Here is a 23,265-nt window from a genome sequence, read left to right as displayed (position 1 = left end):
CTTCTTAATTTTCCTTTGGGCTTTCTTTTTCTTCCTTAAAGTTTTTTCGAGTTCTAGATCGGGAAAAATTCAACCTGATTGCTCCTACAATGCATGAACCATAGGAATTTCTTCTATTTTTTCATAAAGAAGGTTAGTGGTTTAGAATAAACAATATTTATAATTTACAAATAAAATTTAGTCTGTACAAAAGTGAAAAAGATTTTTGTACAAGATTATTAATAATATTGCATAATAAAAAATAAATTCTATTATTTAGCTATTCCCTAGCAGCGGCACCAATTTGTTGAAAGAGTTTTTCTGCTTGCTTTATTTTGAGGTAGCAAGTTTCTGATTATTTTATTTAATGACAGATTGATTCTTTGCTCGTCATCTCGACTTTAATGGAATAAATTCCAACGCCGGTATAATGATTTCAAGAATGCTCCTTTAATAAAAAACATAGTGTTATTGAATTATTAACAATTTCATACCATTTAGGCTTTGTTGGAATAAATTCCAACGCCGGTTTAATGGTATGAACTTAGAAAATTAATACAAGTTATGTGTTATACATTCGATTAATTCCACACGTCATTTATAAATCCTTCATCTAGTATCCTATAATAATAAGATGATTTTCAAACCTTATGTAATACACTAAATAATAGTTAAGTGTCACTCGTTGGAGTAGGTTGTCACACCCTACTTCAGGCTCCATTAACTTTATTTAAACATGAACAAAAGTTGCTTAAAATAGATGCTTGATGTGGCAAGTGAACTAAGGTGTAGGTTATACTTTTTAGTTAACCTGTCAACATTTTAAGAAGAAGCCTTTTTGGATCTTTAAATCCAGTTTTAGGTGATCAAGCTAAAACCGCATTAAGAACTTCATAAAGAATCAAAACTTAACCAAAAAGTAATAACTTGAATGCATTGATTTCAAAAGATGATAAATTAAAGAGAAGAAATTGCACCATAATAAGTCCAGGTGCTCCGCTAAGCTGTCTACTTCAGTAGGTTGGCTTGTGCTAGGCTTGTGTTCTGACCGTGCCAGGTTGGGTCTGATTGTGCTAAGTTGGTGTCCAGGTCAGCTAGGCGTGGGCTTGGTCCAAGCTAAGATGCTTAATGGACAAATTCAAGTTGACTCCATATTTTTCCACATAGGCCAAGTCTTGTTGAGTCATGCTTAAGGCTAAGCCCAAAGCTTGCCATGTCAAGCTTAAGCATGTCATGTATTGATCATTTTGGCCTCTTTTAAGCATTTTATTTGCATTTGATTAATTCTTCTCTTTTTCATCAAAAAACCTACAAAAATATAATACAAAGAAATACACAAAGCATATATACAAGATTGTGATATTTTATCCAAAAAGTGTTGAATTAAGTTGGGTTTCTCAATTTTACTAAGGATAAGTGTCATAAAAACTGTATGAAATTTAGGCATTTTTGGCACTTATCAAATCCCCCAAGTTAACACTTTGTTTGTCATAAAACAAAAGGTAAAACTTATCCGAATTCAAGACTTGTCTAATTTTTTTTAGATATGATTTACATGATTTCAATTTTGCTTAAGCATGATAAAAAAATTGTTTTCAATGAGATTTTTCATGATTTGTGAATTTTTAACACATAATGCTTCAAATATGAATTTTATACTTTCGTTCATAAAAAGTGTATGAAAATTAGGTATTTTGGCATTTATCAATAAGGTAACCCGAAAAGGCATGAGTCCTATGGTGGGATAATTTACTTTGCCTTTTAAAATATTAGAAAATTTTAACAAGATAAGGTAATGCAACAAGACACAAGGCCTATAATGGCGTACCTTACTTTACTTTTAAAAGTATTTGAAAGATTTAACAAGATATGAAAACGCGATAAGGCACAAGGCCTATAGTAACATACTTTACCTTGCTTTTAAAATTATTTTTGAAATATTTAAAATGATAAGGTAATGTGACAAGACAAAAGACCTATAGTGGGTAACTTTACCTTGCTTTTAAAATTAGTGGAAAATTTTAACAAGATTAAGTAACACGAAAAGGCACAAGGCCTAGAGTATGCTACCTTACCTTGATTTTAAAATTATTTGAAAGATTTAACAAGATAAGGTAACATGACATGACACAAGACTTATGGTGGACTACATTACCTTGCTATTTATAAAATATAACAAGGTAACGTAACACAACAAGAAACAATGCCTATAGTACTGCACCATGTTTTAGACAACATAAAGTAGCGCAACAAAACACTAGTCCTATAATGCACTACTTTACATTGATTTTAAAATTATTTTAAAAAATTAACAAGGTAACGCGACAATGCATAAGGCCTATAGTGGGCTACATTACCTTGCTTTTAAAATTTATTGACAAAATGTAACAATATAAAGTAACTCGATAAGGCACAAGGCCTATAGTACATTACTTCACCATACTTTAGACAACATAAAGTAGCGCGTTAAGGTACTAGTCATATAGCACACTACTTTACATTGTTTTTTAAAATTATTATTATGATTATTATTTTTTATTATAACTTTTTTGTTTATAAAATAAATAATTAACATAAATACAAAAACAAGTAAAAATAAGAGTAAACATAACAATAACAAAAACAATAATAAAAATTTATATTTTTAAACTAAAAACAAAACAATATTCTATCCATGATATGATCAAATGGTGAATAGGATATTATTAAACTCAAATAAGAATAAACATTAAACTTATTACCAAATAGAGACAAAATTGAACATACACAACATCAAACATGGACATGGACTACGAGTAATGTCAAACCGGAAAAAGATAACACTATTAACATTTCCAAATGAAAAAACACTAAAGGATCAGATGAGTGCAAACCCCAACTCGTGCCCTTGCACGTTTGATGTGAAAGAACTATGAGAATCAGAGCTCTGCAGGAAAGACAAACAACAGGCACAAAAAAAATCGTCCCCCAAGTGGGACGAAGATAATTTATTGTTTTACTCTAGATTGTTGTTGACAAAAACCATGTTGACAAGGACAATATCGTCCCCATGTTGGACAAAGGCACTAAGGTTGCCTCTTTATCATAATGGCTTGCCTCTCTTATGTTTTTACTAGGACTACCTTTTGTTTTTTAGAATATATGTGTTGCTAAGGAGGACACCTCCTTGATAAGTTAATAGTATAAAGGAATGTAGATTATATTAGGGTTTTAAACCTAATTTGAATGGGCCAAAAGGGCCCATTTCCCTTTCCACTATTCCTCTTTTACTCTTTTACTTTTTTACACTTAATAAAACCATTTTTTACTCACCCGGTCAAAATTGGGTGTCTACTATTGCCCCTTGTCACTATCCCTTTTGTGAGCACAATGAGAATGAAGCAAATAAATGCAATGGAGACGACATTGATGTTTTTTGAAGGGAAAGCATGAAAACCCAATTTAATAATGAGGATTGATCTGCTCATTAAGAAAAATTAACCACAGGAGCTAGTTATAGATGAGGAAGGTATTAGGCACCTCATGTCGACTGTTATAAAAAGGGTACATATATCAATTACGTGGATATTTGTTCAAAAGATTAATTTTATCCTCATATTATTAAATGAAAAAGAAAAAACCAAAAACATATTTTTATTTTTGGCACCTAATAGGGCAGTGTCTGCTCCTATTATCTATAGTTGCGTTAGAGAATTCAAGGCTACTTAGTTCTTTTGAAAATGATTGATTGTTTGATTTATTTTTATTTTTATTTTCTAAAGTCAACTAGATAAGATAGCACGACAAGACACTAGTCCTAGTACACTACCCCACCTTGCTTTAGACAACATAAAGTAGCGGGACAAGGAACTTGTCCTATAGTACACTACTTTACATTGCTTTTAAATTATTAAATTATGTTTAAAAATTAACAAGATGAGGTAACGAGACAAAACACTAGTTCTATAGTGCACCACATCTCGTTGTTTCAGACAACATAAAATAGTGTGATAAGATACTAATCCTATAATGCATTACTTTACACTGTTTTCATTTAATTATTAAAATTGGCAAGATGAGGTAACGTGACAAAACTAAAACAAGGGCGACCAAGCGAGGTGTGTGCGTTGCTGGAAGGCGCCACGTTACTTCAAGGAATCCTTGGAGGCACCGCCAGTTCACGCTAGGGCGACCAAGCGAGGTGTGTCCGTTGCTGGAAGGCACACCAGTAGGTGGCATACATGTTGGTAATGGAAGCCCCATGGCTAGTAGTCACCGTGGGGGAGATGGTGGGGCGATAGAATCGCCAACGTCTCTATCAGGTCACATTACGAATGCAACAATATTTATCTATCACAATAGTTCAATGGCAATGGTACATCAAAATAACAAAGAGAAGCACAAACAAATAATTTACCTCTAAGCAATTAAGGAAGGATGGAGAAGATGATGGAATGTACTGGCTCTTAGGTAGTGAACTTCTCCTTGATTTCTTTCTCCAATTAGGATTTGCCTCCTTTTTCAATTTTCTAAATCTACGTCTCTTTTGTAGTAAGAGTTTCTAAGTATGCCTCCTTTTTTAAAATGGGTTGCCTCTTCTCTAGATTAGGATTAGTGTGTGTGAGTGTTTCTAAGATAGTGTGTACATATGATTGTATTATTCGGCGTTTTAGTATAGACCATCACCTTCATACTAGAGTATGTCATAATGTTAGGCTCAAGTAGTTTAACACTTCTAAATCCAGGGCGGTTTAATATCCCTTCGTTTTGACCACAGTCATAATTGTTGGTAACAGTCACAAACTTCCAAAAAATGGGAAGAAAATTATAATATAAGAATATGTACATATGAAAATGATGTCCAAATTATGAACAAAAAAACATTTTTTGGTTTCAATTCAAATATGAGAAGATAACAAAATTACCTTGAGAAATAAGGCCACGGGAGAAGAGAAAATGGGTATATTCTTAATCGTGGTAGCCATTTCTAATAGTATGAATGGTAGTTTCTATTGTTCAGTATGTGATTTGGCACGGTGAAAGCATGTTGCTCTATATATATAGGTAAATTAAGGAATGGGAAGAATAGTCAATTTAGTAACAAAAAAAATTTGAAGGTAAACTACCTATTATATTATATTTGGATTGATAGGACATCATTTTACTTAAGATTTAATTAGTTTCATTTTATATGAATTGATCAATACCTTTTGTTTACATTGTTAGTAATTATTAAGGTTTATTATTCTATTGTTTGTTCTACATGTATAATAAATTATTTTGACTAGCTGATATTTGATTTTGATCAATATTTTACCATCTTAAACTTATATGTGTTTCATCCTCCATGACTTATTTGGTCACTATTCCGCAACTAAGGTGTCAAAATGTTGGAGCTTCGATTACTCATCTTTCAATGTCGTGTCACATTCTCGCTAGTATTCATTCAATTTTTCTTCTTCAACCTAATATTTCCAAATTTCATTCAACAATTATTCAAATACACAAATATCGACATACGATCAAATACGGTGATTCACTTTCTTCATTTTATATGTATATTTGTCTTTATTTCCATCGATGGTGATTTCGTTGATTCATTATATCTCAAAGATTAATATATTAGCAATAATGTTTTTTCTCATCGAAGATAATTTTGATGGTGGTTATATTAGTATTCTCTTCTTATTGATGATTAGTTTGGTAGTGTTTTTTTTTCTCATTCACGAATTATATTAGTAGTGACTTATTTTTTCATCGATGATCTAGATGGTGATTATTTCATTGTATTCTATTCCCACTAAATTTCAATTAGATGGTTATTATATCATTTTGTTCTATTCCCATTAAAGTTTATTTTCCTATTGACGACTATTCTGATTGTGATTATATGACTGGTTTCACTTTCCACTGACGATTACTTTGGTGGTGCATTTCTCTCCAATGATAAATTATGAAATTTGTGAATTCCTTTTGCATAGGTGATAGTCATTTGTGGTGATTGTACCTATATATTTCGCAATTATAACACATTTCTAGTGATTTTGTGGAATTATATAATGAGTTGTTTATTTTATATTTTGGAGGAATTATTTGTAAAAAACTTAAAGCTTATTAAATTTTAGCTTTAGGAACGTGTTTTTTTTTTTTAAACGAGGGGCTTAGCCCATAATATATTGATAAAATGGAAACATACAAAATTAGTTGACAAACCTATATGAAGGTAATTGAAAACTATCCCTATGCAAATGCGAAATCACTTTAGAAGGTGGATGAGACCACCAAGTGTAGCATTTATGATCAATGCCCAAGTTTGCCAATAAATCAGCACATTGATTTCCCTCCCTATATATGTGTGTTATCCAACAATCCATGGAAGACAAGAGCAACTTGCAAGCCCTCCATGTGGTCATAAGTTTCCAAGGGATAATCATAGATCCTAGGAGGATTTTTGTGACCAACAAAGAGTCACATTCTAACCAAATTGTATGCCATCCCATGCTATGAGCCTTTTGGATTGCTGAGAAGGCTGAAGAAAGTTCAGCATAGAGGGCATCATGAATGCCAAAATAAGTAGAGAAAGCACCCATGAACAAGCCATTGTGATCCCTGAATATTCCTCCCCCTCCAGCATGCCCTGGATGGCCTCTTGCTGCCCCATCCGTATTAATTTTAACTCTTCCAAAGGGAGGCATCTTCCAGTTCACCTCCAAGATTGAAGGAGATTTTCTATAGTTCACTTGCACCTTTAGAGACCTTATGATAGAGAAATCCAGAAGAGAGGAGCTAGCTATTGCTGAGGAAGAGTTACCAACCAGAGTGAGGAAGCTCTTTATTCTGTTAATTGCTTGAGGCATAAGCAACTGTTTGTCTTGGAACCTGCTCAAATTCCTGCAGTGCCAGATTGTGTTAACAACAAGCACTATGGCAGCAGTGATGAGGAATTGCACTTGGTCACTGCCTTTGACAGCAAGCAGGAGATTAGCAGCAGAAGATGTGTCTATAGAGATTTGGAATTGATTGGATAACCAATCCCAGATTGCAGCAGCAAAGGGGCATGAGAGAAATAGGTGCTGAGATGATTCAACATGGCCATGACAAAGATTGCATTTAGAAGCTAAAATGCATCCCCTAGCTTGTAGGTTCTCATCTGAGGGCATTTTATTGTTTAGAAGCCTCCAAAGGGTGAAGGATTTTGATGGAGGAATATATCTAGACCAGATTAACTTGCACCACTGCCTTGGATCAGAAGAAGGCATGATGCTCTTGTAGGCATCCTTGAGGGATAGAGATCCATCAGTAGAAGCTGACCAGAAGATTGTATCTTTATAATCAGATAGTTTAGTGCTGCATATGCTAGAAGCCACTGCTGGAAACTTTTGAAACAACTCCAGAGGAATTGTCCAGGCATTATTTGTAGAGAAATCAGCCACTGAACTGATTAGCTTGGGATGAATATGATCAGGAATATTGAGTAGATCCACTATAGGACTTCCTATCCAATTATCCCTCCAAAAATTGGTATCCTCACCATTACCTATGAGCCTAACAGAATGGTTGGTGGCATGGGACAAGTTGCTTTTGATTCCAGGCCATATTGATGATTTGAAGTACCTTTTGATTGAGCAATAATGACCAAACCTTTCCCTGAAGAAATGAGCCCACTGTTGGTTGGAACTAAGCATATTCCAGGCCAGTTTAATGAGAGAGGCTTGATTGATTTTCTTTATGGATCTCATGCCAAGCCCTCCAGCTTTTTTGGGAGTGCAAACTGTAGCCCAAGCCACTGTGACAATCTTTCTGGTTTTGGTATCCCCTGACCAGATGAAATTCCTTATGCTAGAGTTTGAGCAATTGAGCAGGCCAAGCATAAATGTGGAATGAGTACAGCATCATGCTTTGTATGACCGAGCTAACCAATTCCACCCTTCCCATTATAGATAGCAAAGATCCTTTCCAAGCAGCAAGCTTGTTGATGATCCTATCAGCCAAAGGTTGCAGATGAATCGTTCTAGGCTTGCCTATAAACAGGGGAACTCCCAGGTAGTTGACAGGGAGGCTACCTCTATTGAAACCCAACCAGTCCTTAAGGTTGTTGATCTTTCTGGCAGAGGCATTTTGAGTGTAGAACTTGCATTTATTCAAGTTCATACATTGTCCAGAAACTTGAGCATAATCATGGAACAAGGAATTAAGAGCAAGAATTTCCTTTTTGACTCCTCTGCAAAATATGAAAACATCATCAGCATAAAGGACATGAGAGGTTGTGCATAGATTTCTTGGACCCTTTATGGAAGAAATCTTGTTCTCATCACAGAGCTTAGAGATTCCTCTGCTTAAAACTTCTTCAGCAAGGCAAAACAGAATAGGAGAAAGTGGATCACCTTGCCTTACACCCCTGCTACAACTAAAGTAACCATAACTCTTACCATTGACTACTACAGAGAGCTTAGCAGAATGCATTATAGTTTTGATCCAGGAGATGAACTTTCCACCAAAACCAAAAGCAGAGAGAGTATCAACCAAAAATTTCCAGTCTAGAGTATCAAAAGCCTTTGTTATGTCCAATTTTAGAGCCAAATTCCCCCCAAAAGTTTTGTGGTCAAGGAGATTTATTGCTTCAGAAGCACAACATATGCAGTCTTGAATGGATCTATCTTTAATAAATCCTCTTTGATTAGGAGAAACTATTCTAGCAGCTATGATGGACATTCTATCAGCCAGAATTTTAGTGATAACTTTGAATTGGAAGTTTGCCAAAGCAATAGGCCTATAGTCCTCAATTTTCTCAGCATTAGCAGCCTTAGGAACCAGCACCACATTGTTAGAGTTGAGGTTAGGCAAGATCCAACCATGCTTAAAGAATTGAAGCACAGAGTTACAAACATCCAAGCCAACAATGTCCCAATAGTGCTGATAGAAACAACCACCAAAACCATCAGGACCAGGGGCACCATTACCATTCATAGCAAACACAGCCCCTTTAATTTCATCAACAGAGGGGTCCTTGACAAGCATGTAGTTCTCATCATCAGAGACTATGCTGGGTATAACATCTGCAATTAAAGAGTTTGCAGATGTAACATTAGGACTAGCAAAAAGATCAACAAAATAATTGAGGGCATGATTAGCAATTTCCTCCTGATCAGAAATAATGACTTCATTGTGCCTTAGCAAGTTCATAGACTTAGCCACTTGTCTGATTTTGGTAATTCTGTGAAAGAAGGCAGTGTTTCTATCACCCTGAGTATGCCAATTGATTCTGGATTTCTCTCTCCAAAATTCTTCTTCCATGCCAAGCACCTTCAGAAGGTGTCTTTGAGCAGTGACTTCATCATCAAGCAACATTTGCATATCCTCATGATTATGCTGCAAAACATTGATACAAGATTGAATGGATTCAACTTCTGTCATAGCATCTTTCACTATTTGATGGATGTTGCCAAAGACTTCATTATTCCAAATTTTAAGAGCTGATTTTAATCTTCTCAATTTCGAAGATAGCACATACATTGGACAACCAATCACCCTGCCATTCCAAGAATCCTCAATTATGGATCTGCAATTGGAATGCTGCATCCACATAGACTGGAATCTAAAAGAGGTAACTCTATCAATACTGTAAGAGCTACAATTAAGGAGGATTGGATTGTGATCAGAGGAGACTCTAGGAAGAGAACAACAAGAGACCTGATTCCAAGAATTGAGCCAGCCCTCATTACAAATTGCTCTATCCAACCTCTTTTCAGTAAGAGCATTCCCTCTTCTTTTGTTGGACCAAGTGAAGTCAGAGCCTCTGGTGCTAAGATGGATTAAGCTCTCTTTATCAGTAAACTCCTTGAAGTCAACAATAGGAATTCTAGCTGGACTAGAAGAGCCTTTATGCTCATGAGAGCCCATGATTGCATTAAAATCACCCATGAAACACCAGTGAACTCACTTAGTAAAAAATATAAGTTAAATTAAAACGTTATTCAAATGTATTTGGAAAGCAAAAAAAAGGAATTTGAATGTTTATCAAATTAATCCAAAATCGCCTTGAATGACCATAATAAACAAACAAGCAAAACAAAAAAGGTCATTACCATTTTCTTGGTAAAGAAAATGATGGTGAAGATTGCGTTTATTCCTTTTTTGGTCCCTGTATATTAAAAACTCAAAATGATCGTAAAAATATCAAACTTTATTCAAATTTGTTCTTGTTAGCAGTTTTATGATCCCTGGTAAAGATTATATTGACTCGTAGTCACAACTTTTAGATAGTAATTTGAGTTTTAGCTTTTTCAGTGATCAAATAAAAATAAATAAAGCTAATAAGAGCATCTCCAATAGTAGTCCGTAACAAAAAGCGAACCAACTGTAAGTTTTGGTGTCGCTAGGAGGGATAGTTTTTTGTCTGTAAATAAAGAATTGTTCTCTAATTAGAGCTCAGTTATAATTTCCACAAAGCCCTTAAAACAATAAAAGAATTTAACAAAGAGAAAGGGGAAGAAAGTGCATTGGCTCTATTTTCTTTAGCTTTAGTGTGCACTATTAAAAGTAGAAAATAGATATTTAATAGTGATCATTTGAGTGAGTGTTTTTAAAAGTAGAAAGTATACATTTAATAGCACTCATTTGATTGAGCATTATTAAAAGTAGACATTTAACAATGTTTACTTAAGGGAGTGTTGTTAAAAGTAGACATTTAACAGCGTTGGAGCAAAGTTAAAAGTAGACATTTAACGACGCTCGCTTGAGGGAGTCTTATTAAATGAAGATATTTAACTGCACTCGCTTGAGTGAGCGTTGAAGCAAGCGCTATTAAAAGTAGTCATTTAAAAGCGATTGCTTGAATGAGTGATGTTAAAAGTAGACATTTAATAGTGTTCTCTTGAATGAGTGTTGTTAAAAAGTATAAAGTAGACATTTAGTAGTGCTTACTTGAATGAGCGCTGTAAAAAGGAGACATTTAATAGTGTTCTCTTGAGTGAGTGATGTTAAAAAGTATAAAGTAGACATTTAGCAGCGCTCGCTTGAATGAACACTGTTAAAAGTAGAAAATAGACATTTAATAGTACTCGCTTGAGTGAGCGCTGTTAAAAGTAGAAAGTACATATTTAATAGTGCTCGCTTAAGCGAATGTTTTTAAATGTTTATTTTCAACCATTTAAGAGCGTTCACTTGATTCAGCGCTGTTGAAAGTAGACAAATGGTTGGGATCCATTTAACGACAAAATGTTAGTTGCACCATTGGAGTGAAAAGTCAAAAAGTTGCTTAATTTACTGTAAAATGTAAATAATTATAAAATAAATTGTGGGACTCATATAATGATAATAAATGGGTTGCACGATGGTTGATGGTCTAAGGAATAGAAGAGCATGCCCATCACAAAATCGTTGTTATGTAGCACTATGTGGCATCATTGTAGGGCAAACTCTTCAACATGGTATGTAAAGTGAATGAGTCAATAGTAACGAATGGAGGAAATGTGGCATGTGAGATCCCACACACAAAGTGAGGTTGGTCATTATATAACATGAAAAGGTACATATATGGTCCAACCACACATTTATTGCACCAAAATGGTGTTTGTAATGCAAAAATTGAAGGGGAACAAGCGTAGAAGTTTATTTTTGTGGAATTGTTATCAAAATCGAATTGTACCAGAATGGTAGATTAACTATACTGACTATGCAATAATATTGGTATTATGTCACATAGATACCCATGTCTACCATTGGATTGATACTCGAGTGTCTATAGACGGCCACGACGAATGTGAGGAGTTTGGTCGTGATGGAGGCCTTCTCACCGTTTTCCTATAAAAAGAGGATCTTCCTCTTTCATTTTCCCACTTCTTCGTTTTTCTATCTGATCGTTTTTCTTTAGAAATATTTCTTGCTTTCTTTGCTTTCTATCTTCCCTTGCTTTGTCAACATTCTTCTTATGTCAGCAACTTATGTAACTTTATTCCATCTGTCTTTATTTCTTCTTTCATTTATCATCATGGATGTGAGAGAAGTAGAGACTCTTTGAGTGAAAGTAGTGAAGAGGTGTTATTAGGCCCTCCCCTTTTCTTTGTTGCTTCATCCTCTCAATGTCATCAGAATAGGGGTCCTCGTCCATCCCTTGTCCGGGGAATTGGGTTGTAAGGAAGTATTTCATGATTCACTTGATGCATCTAATCAACTCCAGGTCTGATCGGGCAGAGAAAGAAAGTAAGATGTTGATGAACTTGTGAGTCAGGCGGCCCCTTATTGGGAGTGGTTGCAAACATTGAGTGAATTAATTTCATTTGATTCTGTCGATTCTTCTAGTGTCAGGTTTTCTATGGTACATAAATATATCCCTTGTGCCAAGCTTTTCCGGATACCCACTAGGTATGACCAACCAGGGTCTCCTCTTGACTGGGTAGGCCGAGAAGTGCTAGGTATGAAGAGTTCGTTCAAGCTTGACGGAGGAATCATATATCACATTTTCTTTATTTGATTCAATAGAGGATGAGAGGGTTTATACTGGTCATGAAGAGGAGTATAGTGACCCTCATTCCTTTTATGTGTATAGTGTCTACTTTAATAAGATTGGATCCCGTCTTCCTTTGGACGAGTTGTGCTCATTGGTTCTCAACCATATTTAGATGGCACCGTCTTAGTTGTATCCCAACGCCTATGGGTTCATTTTTGCTTTCCCTATTTTTTGTCAGGCTCGAGGCCACCCATCTGCCCTTTTGATTTTCGTTTGTATATTCCTAGTGACTAGCAACACCAATAAAGATGAAGAGAATGCTAGTCATCGGAGGTGGACTTCCCTTCAATTGAAAAGTGGGTGGACACTCTTTAACCCATTTGAGTCTTCCTTAAATCATTGGAAGAAAGGATTTTCTGGTGGAGCCTCAAGGGGAGAACACATAGGCCTTTAAGCTAGAAGGAGACAATCAGTTCCATTTCTCGTGGAACTAGGAACATCATCCGAGGAAACATAGGAGATATAGTTTTGAAGAGGGAGTCTTTACTACCCAAGAGCGGGCCTTCATCGAGTCAAGGGTGATGTTCCCATGGGCAACCTGCCCAGAGGTGAATTATCCTTCCGGGAGATTGTGGGTAGGTTTAGGCATGCATATTGATTTTTTGCTTTTATTTCCCTTTGTTTGTTTGGTTTAGCTAATCTTTCCTTCGTGTTGCAGTGCAAATGTCTGATCGGAAGGAAGCTAGGAGGATACTTTGTGATGTTGCCCTCCATTTTGGTGCTGCAAGTGGGTCCAACAACTTCTCCTCCTATGAAGCACAGATGAGCTCCCTCTCTGCCACCATATTTGTCTAAAACTCGGGTTATTGGTTCTAGGGATACTACCCGACCCCGGTTCCTGAAGACCTGCCCGCTGGCATCATCCCATCTCCTGCATTTGATGTGCCTCTCCCACTAATAATCATGGATTCTCCTTCTCCTCCTCTTATGTAGTTGACAAAACCTCCCCCTCCTCTTTCCTATACGACCGAGTAGGGGTTAAGGTCATATAAGAGAAAGTTTGTTGACTCCATCGTGTTGCCCCAAATCTGAAAAACTTGGATCAATTCAATGTTTCTCGGGGGATCGACCAACATCTACTCTCGGTCAAAGCCAAAGACGCTTATAATGACATCTCCTTGCTTCGTTGATGATAGCTTTTCTGTTGAAGTACCTTGAAGTAGAAAGGATGTTGGAGCCCCTTGTTAGGGAGAAGGTTAGTCGGGATTGTGCGGCTAAGCTGAAGTGTTGCCAACAGGATTATGTTGTGGATTTGAATAAGGTGGAGGATCAATTGTTGGATGTTGGGGAACATTGGTCAGCCATCATTGGTCAATACAAGGTTGTTTAGATAGAAGTTGAAGTTGTTCGCCTAGAGGGTGAGAGAGTTGAAGGAGGATAATGCTTGGTTGAAGGATGAGTTCGCGGGGTTGGTAGCCCAAGGTGAGAAGGCATAGGGGAGCCTGATTCTTATTCGGGAGGAGTTGGCTAAGATCACAGTAAAATTTGTCGAGGTTGGCGTAAAGGTCGTGCGTCCGGATGAGGATTTGTCCTAAAAGAACAACCTTTTAAGGACCATGCATCGGGAACGAAAAGTTAGGCAAAGTCGTTGACAAAACCTTCGGCCAAGGGGAGCACGACTCTTGCTTGGCGATTTATTGAATCAGTATCTAAGGGGACCACGACTCGCACTCTTGGGGAACTATTGAATCGTCAACCAAAAGGAGCATGGTTCACACACTTTACAGATTCTTGATGGTGATGAACTACTAGTCAAGGGGAGCATGCCCGTTGGATAACAAGGGCTTACATACACCTAGAGGGGTGATGAATAAGTGTAGCAAAACATAATTCTCACTTTTCCGGTTCATGAGAAGTTCTGAAAAATCTTACAGTTTAATTGATTAATAATTGTCCCAATCGAATAATATTAGCTAGGCTCAATTGATTAATATCAGGTTTAATCGATTAACCTGTACCTTGGTTTTCTTTGCACGGAAAAATTATAGTGATCTGTCCAACCTTAGATGCAATTTATCCAATGAATTGATGCCTATATGATTATAGATTCAGAGCATGCAACAAATTCAGTAAGCGATGCAATCTAAGAATGACAAGCGTAGAGAAACTGAATTGTAAATATATAAGGGATAGAGAAAATGAAGACAATGATCTTTTAGCTGGTTCGTTTGCTGGTCCACGTGTAAACTACATCTAGGCCTCCCCTTTTGATCTTAGGATATTTTTATTCATTATATAGGAACAAAGGTTTACAAGCACTCTTCCAATTACTAGACCACCTTCTTGGCCCTATAGCCTCCAATGGTTTGACCTTCACACCCGCTTCTAATGGATACTCAACACCGTTTCTAACGGTTTGGCCCCAACCACTTCTAACTTCCAACCAAGACTCTTGCTTAAGTAAATATAAACCTGACCGAAGCTAGGATTTCCTATATCTTATTCTCTCTAACAAAGTGATACCAACAAACCTAATAGAATACAACATAATTGTCTACAAAGTTTATACAAGTTATTGCACCTAATTATGCTAATGTTAAACTTATGATTTTACACAGTTTGTAAAAATGATTTTACAAAGAAGCATAATGGGTTAACTTGTATGAAGTTATCCTCTCTCTTTTCTTTTGTATCAAAGAAGATGAAAGCACAACAATATTTTTTCGCTGAGAGAATATAAAAATTTGAGTTCTAAAATTTAACAAGATGTTATTAGCACATGGGAAAAAGATCAGCTTTTATACATATATGCTTTCTATTGGACTTAATTGATTAACACACTTCTTAATTGATTAACGAGCCTATGAAATCCATGATTTCAGCTACTATAAATCCAATTAAACGATTAACTCATTTATTAATCGATTAACGAGTTCCCATGTTGATTTTAATCAATTAACACAAGTTGTAATCAATTAATTATGTAGAAAAACATTTCTTTGATACATGGTGAACCTTCTACATGATATGTATATGTATGATGTATGATTTTGATTTTGGAAGATGTAAGTTATAAACCAAGTTTAGTGCACCAAAATCATGTTCCCATATGTAAATGCATGAGCATGTTAATCATGTATGAATGTATGCAAGTGTCATTTTAGGTTGATTGAATTTTAGGGTTGTTAGACTTCTATTCAAGGTTCACCCAGCCTAGACTCTACCCAATCAATCATCTTAAGACTCTAGAAATGTAAAACTTAAACCTAAGCCTTCTTGATTGAACTTGAGCCTTAGCTTTGTTGTTTGTTGAGTTGTCCTTGTCTTCAAGCTTGCGTATTATCCTTGTCTTCATCAAGACATTGTGATGAGGCATACTTGCAATCTGAATGCCTCTCATGTTTTAGGAGTTATTGAATCGTCGGCCAAGGGGAGCATGACTCTCGTGCTTGGGGGATTATTGTTGATGATGAACTATCAGCCAAGGGGAGCATGGATCACATGCTTGGGGAGTTATTGAATCACCGACCAAGGGGAGCTTGGCTCTCGTGCTTGGGGGATCATTGCTGGTGATGAACTACTGACCAAGGGGAGCATGACTCTCACGCTTGGGGAGTTATTGAATCATCGACCAAGGAGAGCATTGCTCTCATGCTCGAGGGATTATTGATGGTGATAAATTAAACTACCGGCCTAGGGGAGCATAACTCTTGCGCTTAGGGAGTTATTGAAATTCCGACCAAAGGGAACATGACTCTCGCACTTGAGAGGGTTTCGCTAGTTGATAGTAGAAAAGACTCGGATGAGTAATGCCATGTTACCGATAATTCTTTTAGTTACGAATGGTTCACCCGACCTTCTAAGAAGGTTGATGGTCTATGCTAAAGAATGGAAATTTTGGAGGTTGGAGGCGTTCCATGCTCGCAAGATTTCAACTCTGACCATGTCTTCCAACTTGTAGGCTCTAGTGTTGGTTTTGCATATTACTTGATACGACCCTTCCCAGTTTGGTGCCAACTTTCGTTTGGTCCACCCAATGTCCTCCCTTTTAAGAACTAATTGTCCAAGGTTCAAATTTCTCAGTACCACCGAAGAGTTGTACTTGTCCACTCTTCGTATTTTCTCACCCACCTCTATGATCCGAGCATTTTCCGGTTTTTATCGGGGTCATGGCCTCTGCACCACATGTGAGGTTGAAAGGGGACTCACTGGTTGTGGAGTGTGGGGTGGTGCTTTAAGCCCATAACACATGACGTTGTTGATCTAACCGTGATCCATTTTTCTTGTCCAACTGTCATTTTGATTCCCCTCAAGATGACTTTGTTGTGAATTGATTTCCCCACTTCGTGAGATGGAATAACCAATAATATTGTACACTATCGTGTGTCAAAATGAAAGGAAATGAAGATATGACCCTAATCATTATTGTTCTCTTAACCTTCTAAAGAGTGTATAATATTTAAGTATTAAATTATTACTTTAAACATTTAATTGGTAAATTTTTATTTATTTATAAAAATAAATAATTTCATTATTATTAATATTTTTATAATATAAAATAAAAATGTAAAAAACAAACAACGAAAACAAAAAAAGAAGAACAAGCCCAAAAGCTTGGGTTACGGAATGCTTCATGGCATCGTTGTATTGCAGACTCTTCAGTATGGTATGGAAAGCGAAGGATTCAAAAGTGACGGTTGGAAGAAAGCAGAGCATAAATCCATTGACAGAAGTGAGGTTAACCATTTTCTAGTGTGAAAAAGGACATATTTGAGTGGCCAATCACACAGCTCTATGTTGCAAGCATTAGAGCTATCTGATAGTCATTAACATGGACGAGACTATTATTGACATGTCCAACTATTGTACCAAAATTGTGTTTGACGTGCTCATAACGAATGGGAACAAGTGTGGATGGTAATGTTGGATACAACATGAAGGTTAAGGATTTGTCTTATAGCGAATGAGGGATGAAAGAAGTACATACATATGTGTGCTTGTAAAAATAGTCATAATGGATACCCACAATAATAACTCATGTGTGTGGATAAACATTATAAAACTCATCAAGAGGATACCCACAAATTCATAAATTAATTTATATATAATTCTTTTATTATATTGAGATTATAATCTATTTTAGTATTATTTAATAATTAATTTTAGTGATTAAAGTATTATAATACGTCTATCAAATATATATTTTATTATCCATCTAATAATTTTATATATATATTAATTATTTTTATAAAATATAAAAATATATAATTAAAGTTCAAAATTTGTTGAGTACTCGAACTAGAAATAAAAAACATAGGAACGTATTTAATTTATATATTATATATGGAGTCTATGACTTTTATTTGATATAGTCGTGAAATGTGTACGAATGGGCACATGTATCCAAAACTATTTCCTTAGTATCCAAAGTTGGAATCATCTCTGCCAAAATTCTTAAGGATTAAAAATTTAACGAAATATATGAATATGTCGTTAGTTCTGGTAGTAGTACTCTTTGCTCTTATAAAAGCATCAAAGCTCGAGTTTGTGTATGGAGAAATTTTTTTATATATAAATATTCTTTACTCAAATAAGATTATATATCTCTTAAAACAATATTTGTGATCATAAACATTATAATTTCATTTTGAATAAATCATATACAATCTCCATATTAATTTATCCTCGATCTTTCTAAGAGTAATGCAAGGTTCCATTTGGGATACTAAATGCAATTGTTTTTTTTTTTCAAACAAAATATGTTCAAGCGAAATTTCAGATGAAGTATTTTTTACTCATGTTTTGAATGGTTTTACACTAATTTTCAATTGTTTAAAAAAGTGTATCATTTTTATTGCTTGTGGCTGAAAGATACCTCATGATCTTTATAGAATAATTGCTTGAATAAAATAATTGTTTCATGATGATTAAAGCTAGTAACTTAGATGCTTTTATAAAAAGAGAGAAGGTTCTATAACTAACTAACTTTAACTAACTCAAAGTAATAAAAAAACACGTGTTAAAACCAATTAAGAGATGTGGTAAAAGTTTTGAAGAGGTTGGTAACTTGTATGGAAAGAAATCCAATATGGTATACTACTGGTTCAACAATGCGGGATGGACCTGGGTCAGATCTTGTCCATTTTGTCTCGGTCAAGGAATGGGCCAATTGGCTTATGATGTCTTGGTCATGGTTAGGCCATGACCTGTTGCTTGTCTCGGTCATGATCCTTGAATCATCGATCAGTTATCTTGTGTCTGGCTCAGTTACAATCTTGGAGTCCTCGGTCATAATCCTGGAGTCCTTAATCATACACATCATATTTGTCTTGATCACGGTCCTAAGAGTCTGGACTAGGCACAACAGATTTGGCTTGGTCTTGGGCACAAGTTTCTCGGTCAGGAATGTTTGGCTTGGCCACTAACCTTGGATCCTTGGTCAGTAGCACCAAGCTTGGTTTGGCCATTGACATTGGATCCGGTGATTGTGGCCATTAAAATTTAAAATATAAATATATGATAAAGTATTATAGGTTTAATTTATATGGTGAAAAATAAAAACTTCTAATATGGCTTATCCAACGTTTTGATTATTTTTTAAACTATTTTTTATGTATTTTTTAATATTTCTCATTATATGTTTTTATTATAAATTTTTAATATATCATGATAAAAGCTAAGAACCATTAAGAATTTGGTTTCAAAAAATATGTAGGACTCAAGTCTAAAGTATATCTTATGTTATAACAATTTATATAAGACCTATTTTGTTTAGAATTTATGGTAAAAATAATATAATTAAATTGTTTTGATATACAATATGTACTTATTTTTATTCTGACTTCTCAATCTATTTTGAATTCTCAATTTTGTTCTAACTTTGACATACAAATTTCACATAATTATATTTGTTTTATAAATTTAGGGCCTAAATGTTTTCTCCTCACCAGGCCTATAAGATGTCAGTTGAGTGTTAATAATATACCTACCACTAAGTGAGTTCTAAAGAATAAAGATTTACCTACCACCTTTACTTATTTGTTGCAAGACATCATTCCTATGGTGTTAATATATAGGAACACTAAACCATCTAAACACGTGGAGGGTTTTTGCCATGTTGTTCATAAAAAATTAGAACAAAATCTTCCCACATAATATAAGTTTTACTGAGTAGTTTAATACTTTTACTAAGATGAGGATTCTCTCCAAGGAGGGAATTACATTCAAAGCTACAGGAAAAAATTACAAGATCTAACACTTTTAACCTTTAGATTTAATATTATTCATACAGGCTTGTATTATTCAACATTTCGATACACGAAGCAAACACAAATATCATCAAAGTATAGAAGAGCCACCATTTGAAACTTAACAAGTGATCTGTGAGGAATTTGGAGTCATCGAAAAAGCATTATCCCAAGCATATTTGAAGGTGACTGTTTGCTTGAGGATAGGTTGGCCAACATTAATGAGACAATAATCAGTGCCAGAGTATGTCAAAATGTTAGGATCAACTGGTTCAACTGTTTTATATCCATAACAGTTTAATATCACTTGACTTTGAGGACAATCACAATTATTGGTAATAGTCACAAGCCACTCTGGCTTTCCCTGAATTTGAACTTCTGTTTTAGTTTGCTTTACAGAGAGATTACTCAAGTAGCATGGTTTACAATAGCCTGGAAAAATAGGAAGACAATTATAATGTAAGAATTATGTACATAATGAAAGTGATGTCCAGGTTATGAAGAACTTTTTTTGGTTACGATTCAAACATGAGAAGAAGAAAAAATTACCTTGAGAAATAAGGCTAAGGAAGAAGAGAAATATGCTTATATTTTTAATGTTGGCAGCCATTTCTAATAGTACCAATGCTAGTTTCTTTTGTTGAGTATTTGCTTTAGCAAAGTGAAAGTAAATTGACTTATTTATATAGGTAAATTAAGTGGTTGGAAAGTAAGACTGGTGTTGACATTTCATAGGCCTTATAAAAATGAGGGCCCTTATTTATCACAAGAATATTAACAAAATTTATATGTGAATATTTAAATGAAAATGAGAATCAAAACCAAAACATTAGGAAAAAATGAGTATTCATTATTTATGAAAAGAATATAAAAACAATTCATGGAAATTATGAGGATATTTGATATATTTTCTTTTCTTACTCATTTATTATTGTTATTTATTGGGGACCTTAGTCCAACATATTATTTTGTTATGTTTTTAATGAACCTTGAATGATCTCATGTTTGATTCACCCAAGATGACTACTCAATTTAACTCTATATCAATTATGATAATCTAATACAACAATCAACAAAATGCTGAATAAAATCATACATAACATAATAAGTAATAAATGTCAGAGTAGACATGTTGTGAATGATCAAGAGTTTTTATCAGAATAAAACCATGTAAATGAGAATTATTTGTGTAAATAAAAAATTGAACCACCGTTAACTTGCTGCATATGCACGAGGACCGACCTTGGTTGGAAGTTTAATCAAAATTAGATAAAAAATTGATGTTAAAGTGTTAAACTATATGCTAGAATATATTTGAATTGATAAACATTATCTGAATTAAAATTTATTAGTTTTATTTATTTGAATTTAAATATATTTTATTTGGGTTTATTATTTTATCTTTTGTACGACTTATAAATATATTAAATTTTTTGAATTGAGTTATATTTGAGATTGTCAAATCTTTTATGATCTTAAACTTCTATATTGAATCAGAGCAGTTTCAACCTATGAGACCTACTTGGTCATTATTATGCTACCTTGGTGTCAAAAATTTGTAACTCTGATTAGTCATATCTCTTTGTCATGTCAATGTTTAGTTAGTATTCACTCATTTTTTCCTTCAACCTAATAATTCTAAATTTCATACAACAATGATTCAAATCAACAAATACTGACATGCTCTAATATAGTGATTCACTTTCTTCATTTTATATGTATATATTTGTTTCTCTTCCCACAAATAGTTATTTTGGTGGTTCATTATCTCATGAATGAATTATATTAGCAATTTTTTATTTTCCATTGATGATAATTTTAATAATGATTATACCACTATTCTCTTCCCATTGACAAACATTTTGGCTTTAGGGAAATATTAAGAGAAAAGAAGCAATATTTGTCGTGAATTGATTTCCCGACTTCGTGAGACAGAATAACCAATAATATTGACCATTATCGTATTTCAAAATGAAAGTAGAGAAGATATGACCCTAATCATTATCGTTCTCTTAACCTTCTAAATAGTATATAATATTTAAGTATTAATTTAAATATTAAATTATTACTTTAAACATTTAATTGTTAAATTTTATTTAATTATAAAAAGTAAATTATTTAATTACTATTAATATTTTTATATTATGAATAAATAAATAAAAAATTAAAAAAAAAACAACAAAAAAAGAAGAGAAGAAGAACAAGCCCAAAAGCTTAGGTTATGTACCCACAAATTCATAAATTAAATTTTAATAAATATTTTTTTATATAAATTCTTTAATACATCTATCAAATAATTAAGATTATAATTTGTTTTATTATTATTTAATAATTAATTTCAGTGATTGAAGTCTACTAATACATCTATCAAATACATATTTTTTTATTCATCTAATAATTATTTATTTACATATATATATATATATACATATAAATTAATTTTTTTATAGAATATAAAAATATATTTATAAAGTTCAAAATTCGTTGAGGACTCTAATTACATAAAAAACATGACAATTTATTTAATTTATATATTATATATGGGCTCTATGACATATAATAGATATACTCATGAATATGTGTACGTATGGGCACATGTATCCAAAACTATTTCTTTGGTATCCAATGATAATGAAACGGGAAGGGTAGCCAAACTAACTGAAATAGTTGGAATCATTTCTACTAGCCTATATCACATTTGATCATGCAATACATATTTTTTAAATATTTTAACCTTTAATGCACAAAACCATGTATATAAGTGCATGAGCTTACTTGTCATATGATTTCTAGATGATTTGTCTCAATTTTAGTCTTATTCATTTTTAGTTCTTGTGAGAACCCCACCCAGTTTACCTAGCCTAGACTTGATCTAAGGCAATCATCTTAAGACTTCTAGAAAAGTAAAGATATAAAGCCCCAAGTCTATAGAATCACCCTAGAGTCTTCGACTTATTGTTTGTTGCAAGATCTTCAAGCATTCTTTGTATGTCCATTGTCTTCATCAAAACCAAGGTCAACTTCAAATATGTAAGTCTTTGCTCTTTGCACTTTCACTTAGCTTGAAAGCGTTCATGAACAACATGCCAATCTATGTGTATGTGTTTTGTCCTTTCATGGAAGACGAAATTTGTTACTATATATCTTGTAGAGTCATTATCGTAGTAGAGTAGAACTGGTTGAATGAAAGGCACTTTGAAGTTATGAAGAAGATATGTTAGCCATGGAATTTCACAGGACGTTGATGCCAAAGCCCTATATTCTACTTTAAAGGATGATCAAGCCACAATGTTTTTCATCTTGGATTTCCATGACATTAAGGAGTTGTCAAGGAAAACACAACAACCACCAATGGACTTTCTTGGATCAATGTAGGCTTCCCAATCTTAGTCACTAAAGGCCTTCCATGACAAGTTGGATGAAGCATGATATTTTGGGTATCAAGGATCGTGATTGAGACAAGCAGCAGGTCATGGCCTAACCATGACCGAGACATCATCATCCAGTTGGCCCATTCCCTGACCGAACAGAGTGGACTAGATCTGACCAAGGTCCACCCTGCTGCTTGTCTCAATCACGATCCTTCATCAATATTATTAATGTGTATCCTGC

At 34.3% G+C, this 23,265-nt stretch overlaps 1 protein-coding gene across 1 annotated transcript; it reads right to left on the bottom strand.

Moving 5' to 3' along the window:
* Window positions 1-19,679: 19,679 nt before the first annotated feature.
* LOC109339884 (TPD1 protein homolog 1A-like) lies at window positions 19,680-20,298 on the bottom strand. Its single transcript, XM_019577413.1, has 2 exons — window positions 20,203-20,298; window positions 19,680-20,085 (listed from the first exon to the last, which is right to left on the bottom strand). The coding sequence occupies exons 1-2, from the start codon at window positions 20,261-20,263 to the stop codon at window positions 19,775-19,777; spliced, it is 372 nt and encodes a 123-aa protein (XP_019432958.1). The 5' UTR covers window positions 20,264-20,298; the 3' UTR covers window positions 19,680-19,774.
* Window positions 20,299-23,265: the final 2,967 nt, after the last annotated feature.

Source organism: Lupinus angustifolius, unplaced genomic scaffold (genome assembly GCF_001865875.1).
Source record: "Lupinus angustifolius cultivar Tanjil unplaced genomic scaffold, LupAngTanjil_v1.0 Scaffold_118, whole genome shotgun sequence".
NCBI classification, from domain to species: Eukaryota; Viridiplantae; Streptophyta; class Magnoliopsida; order Fabales; family Fabaceae; genus Lupinus; species Lupinus angustifolius.
The sequence above is the reverse complement of the archived record's forward strand: the minus strand, read 5'-3'. Positions and strand labels throughout refer to the sequence as shown.

Excerpts from the sequence above, each read along its gene's own strand:
- LOC109339884 (XM_019577413.1), bottom strand. The coding sequence starts at position 20,263 with ATGGCTGCCAACATTAAAAATATAAGCATATTTCTCTTCTTCCTTAGC. Across the intron at positions 20,086-20,202 it reads CCTTAGCCTTATTTCTCAAG|GCTATTGTAAACCATGCTAC; the intron begins GTAATTTTTTCT and ends CTATTTTTCCAG.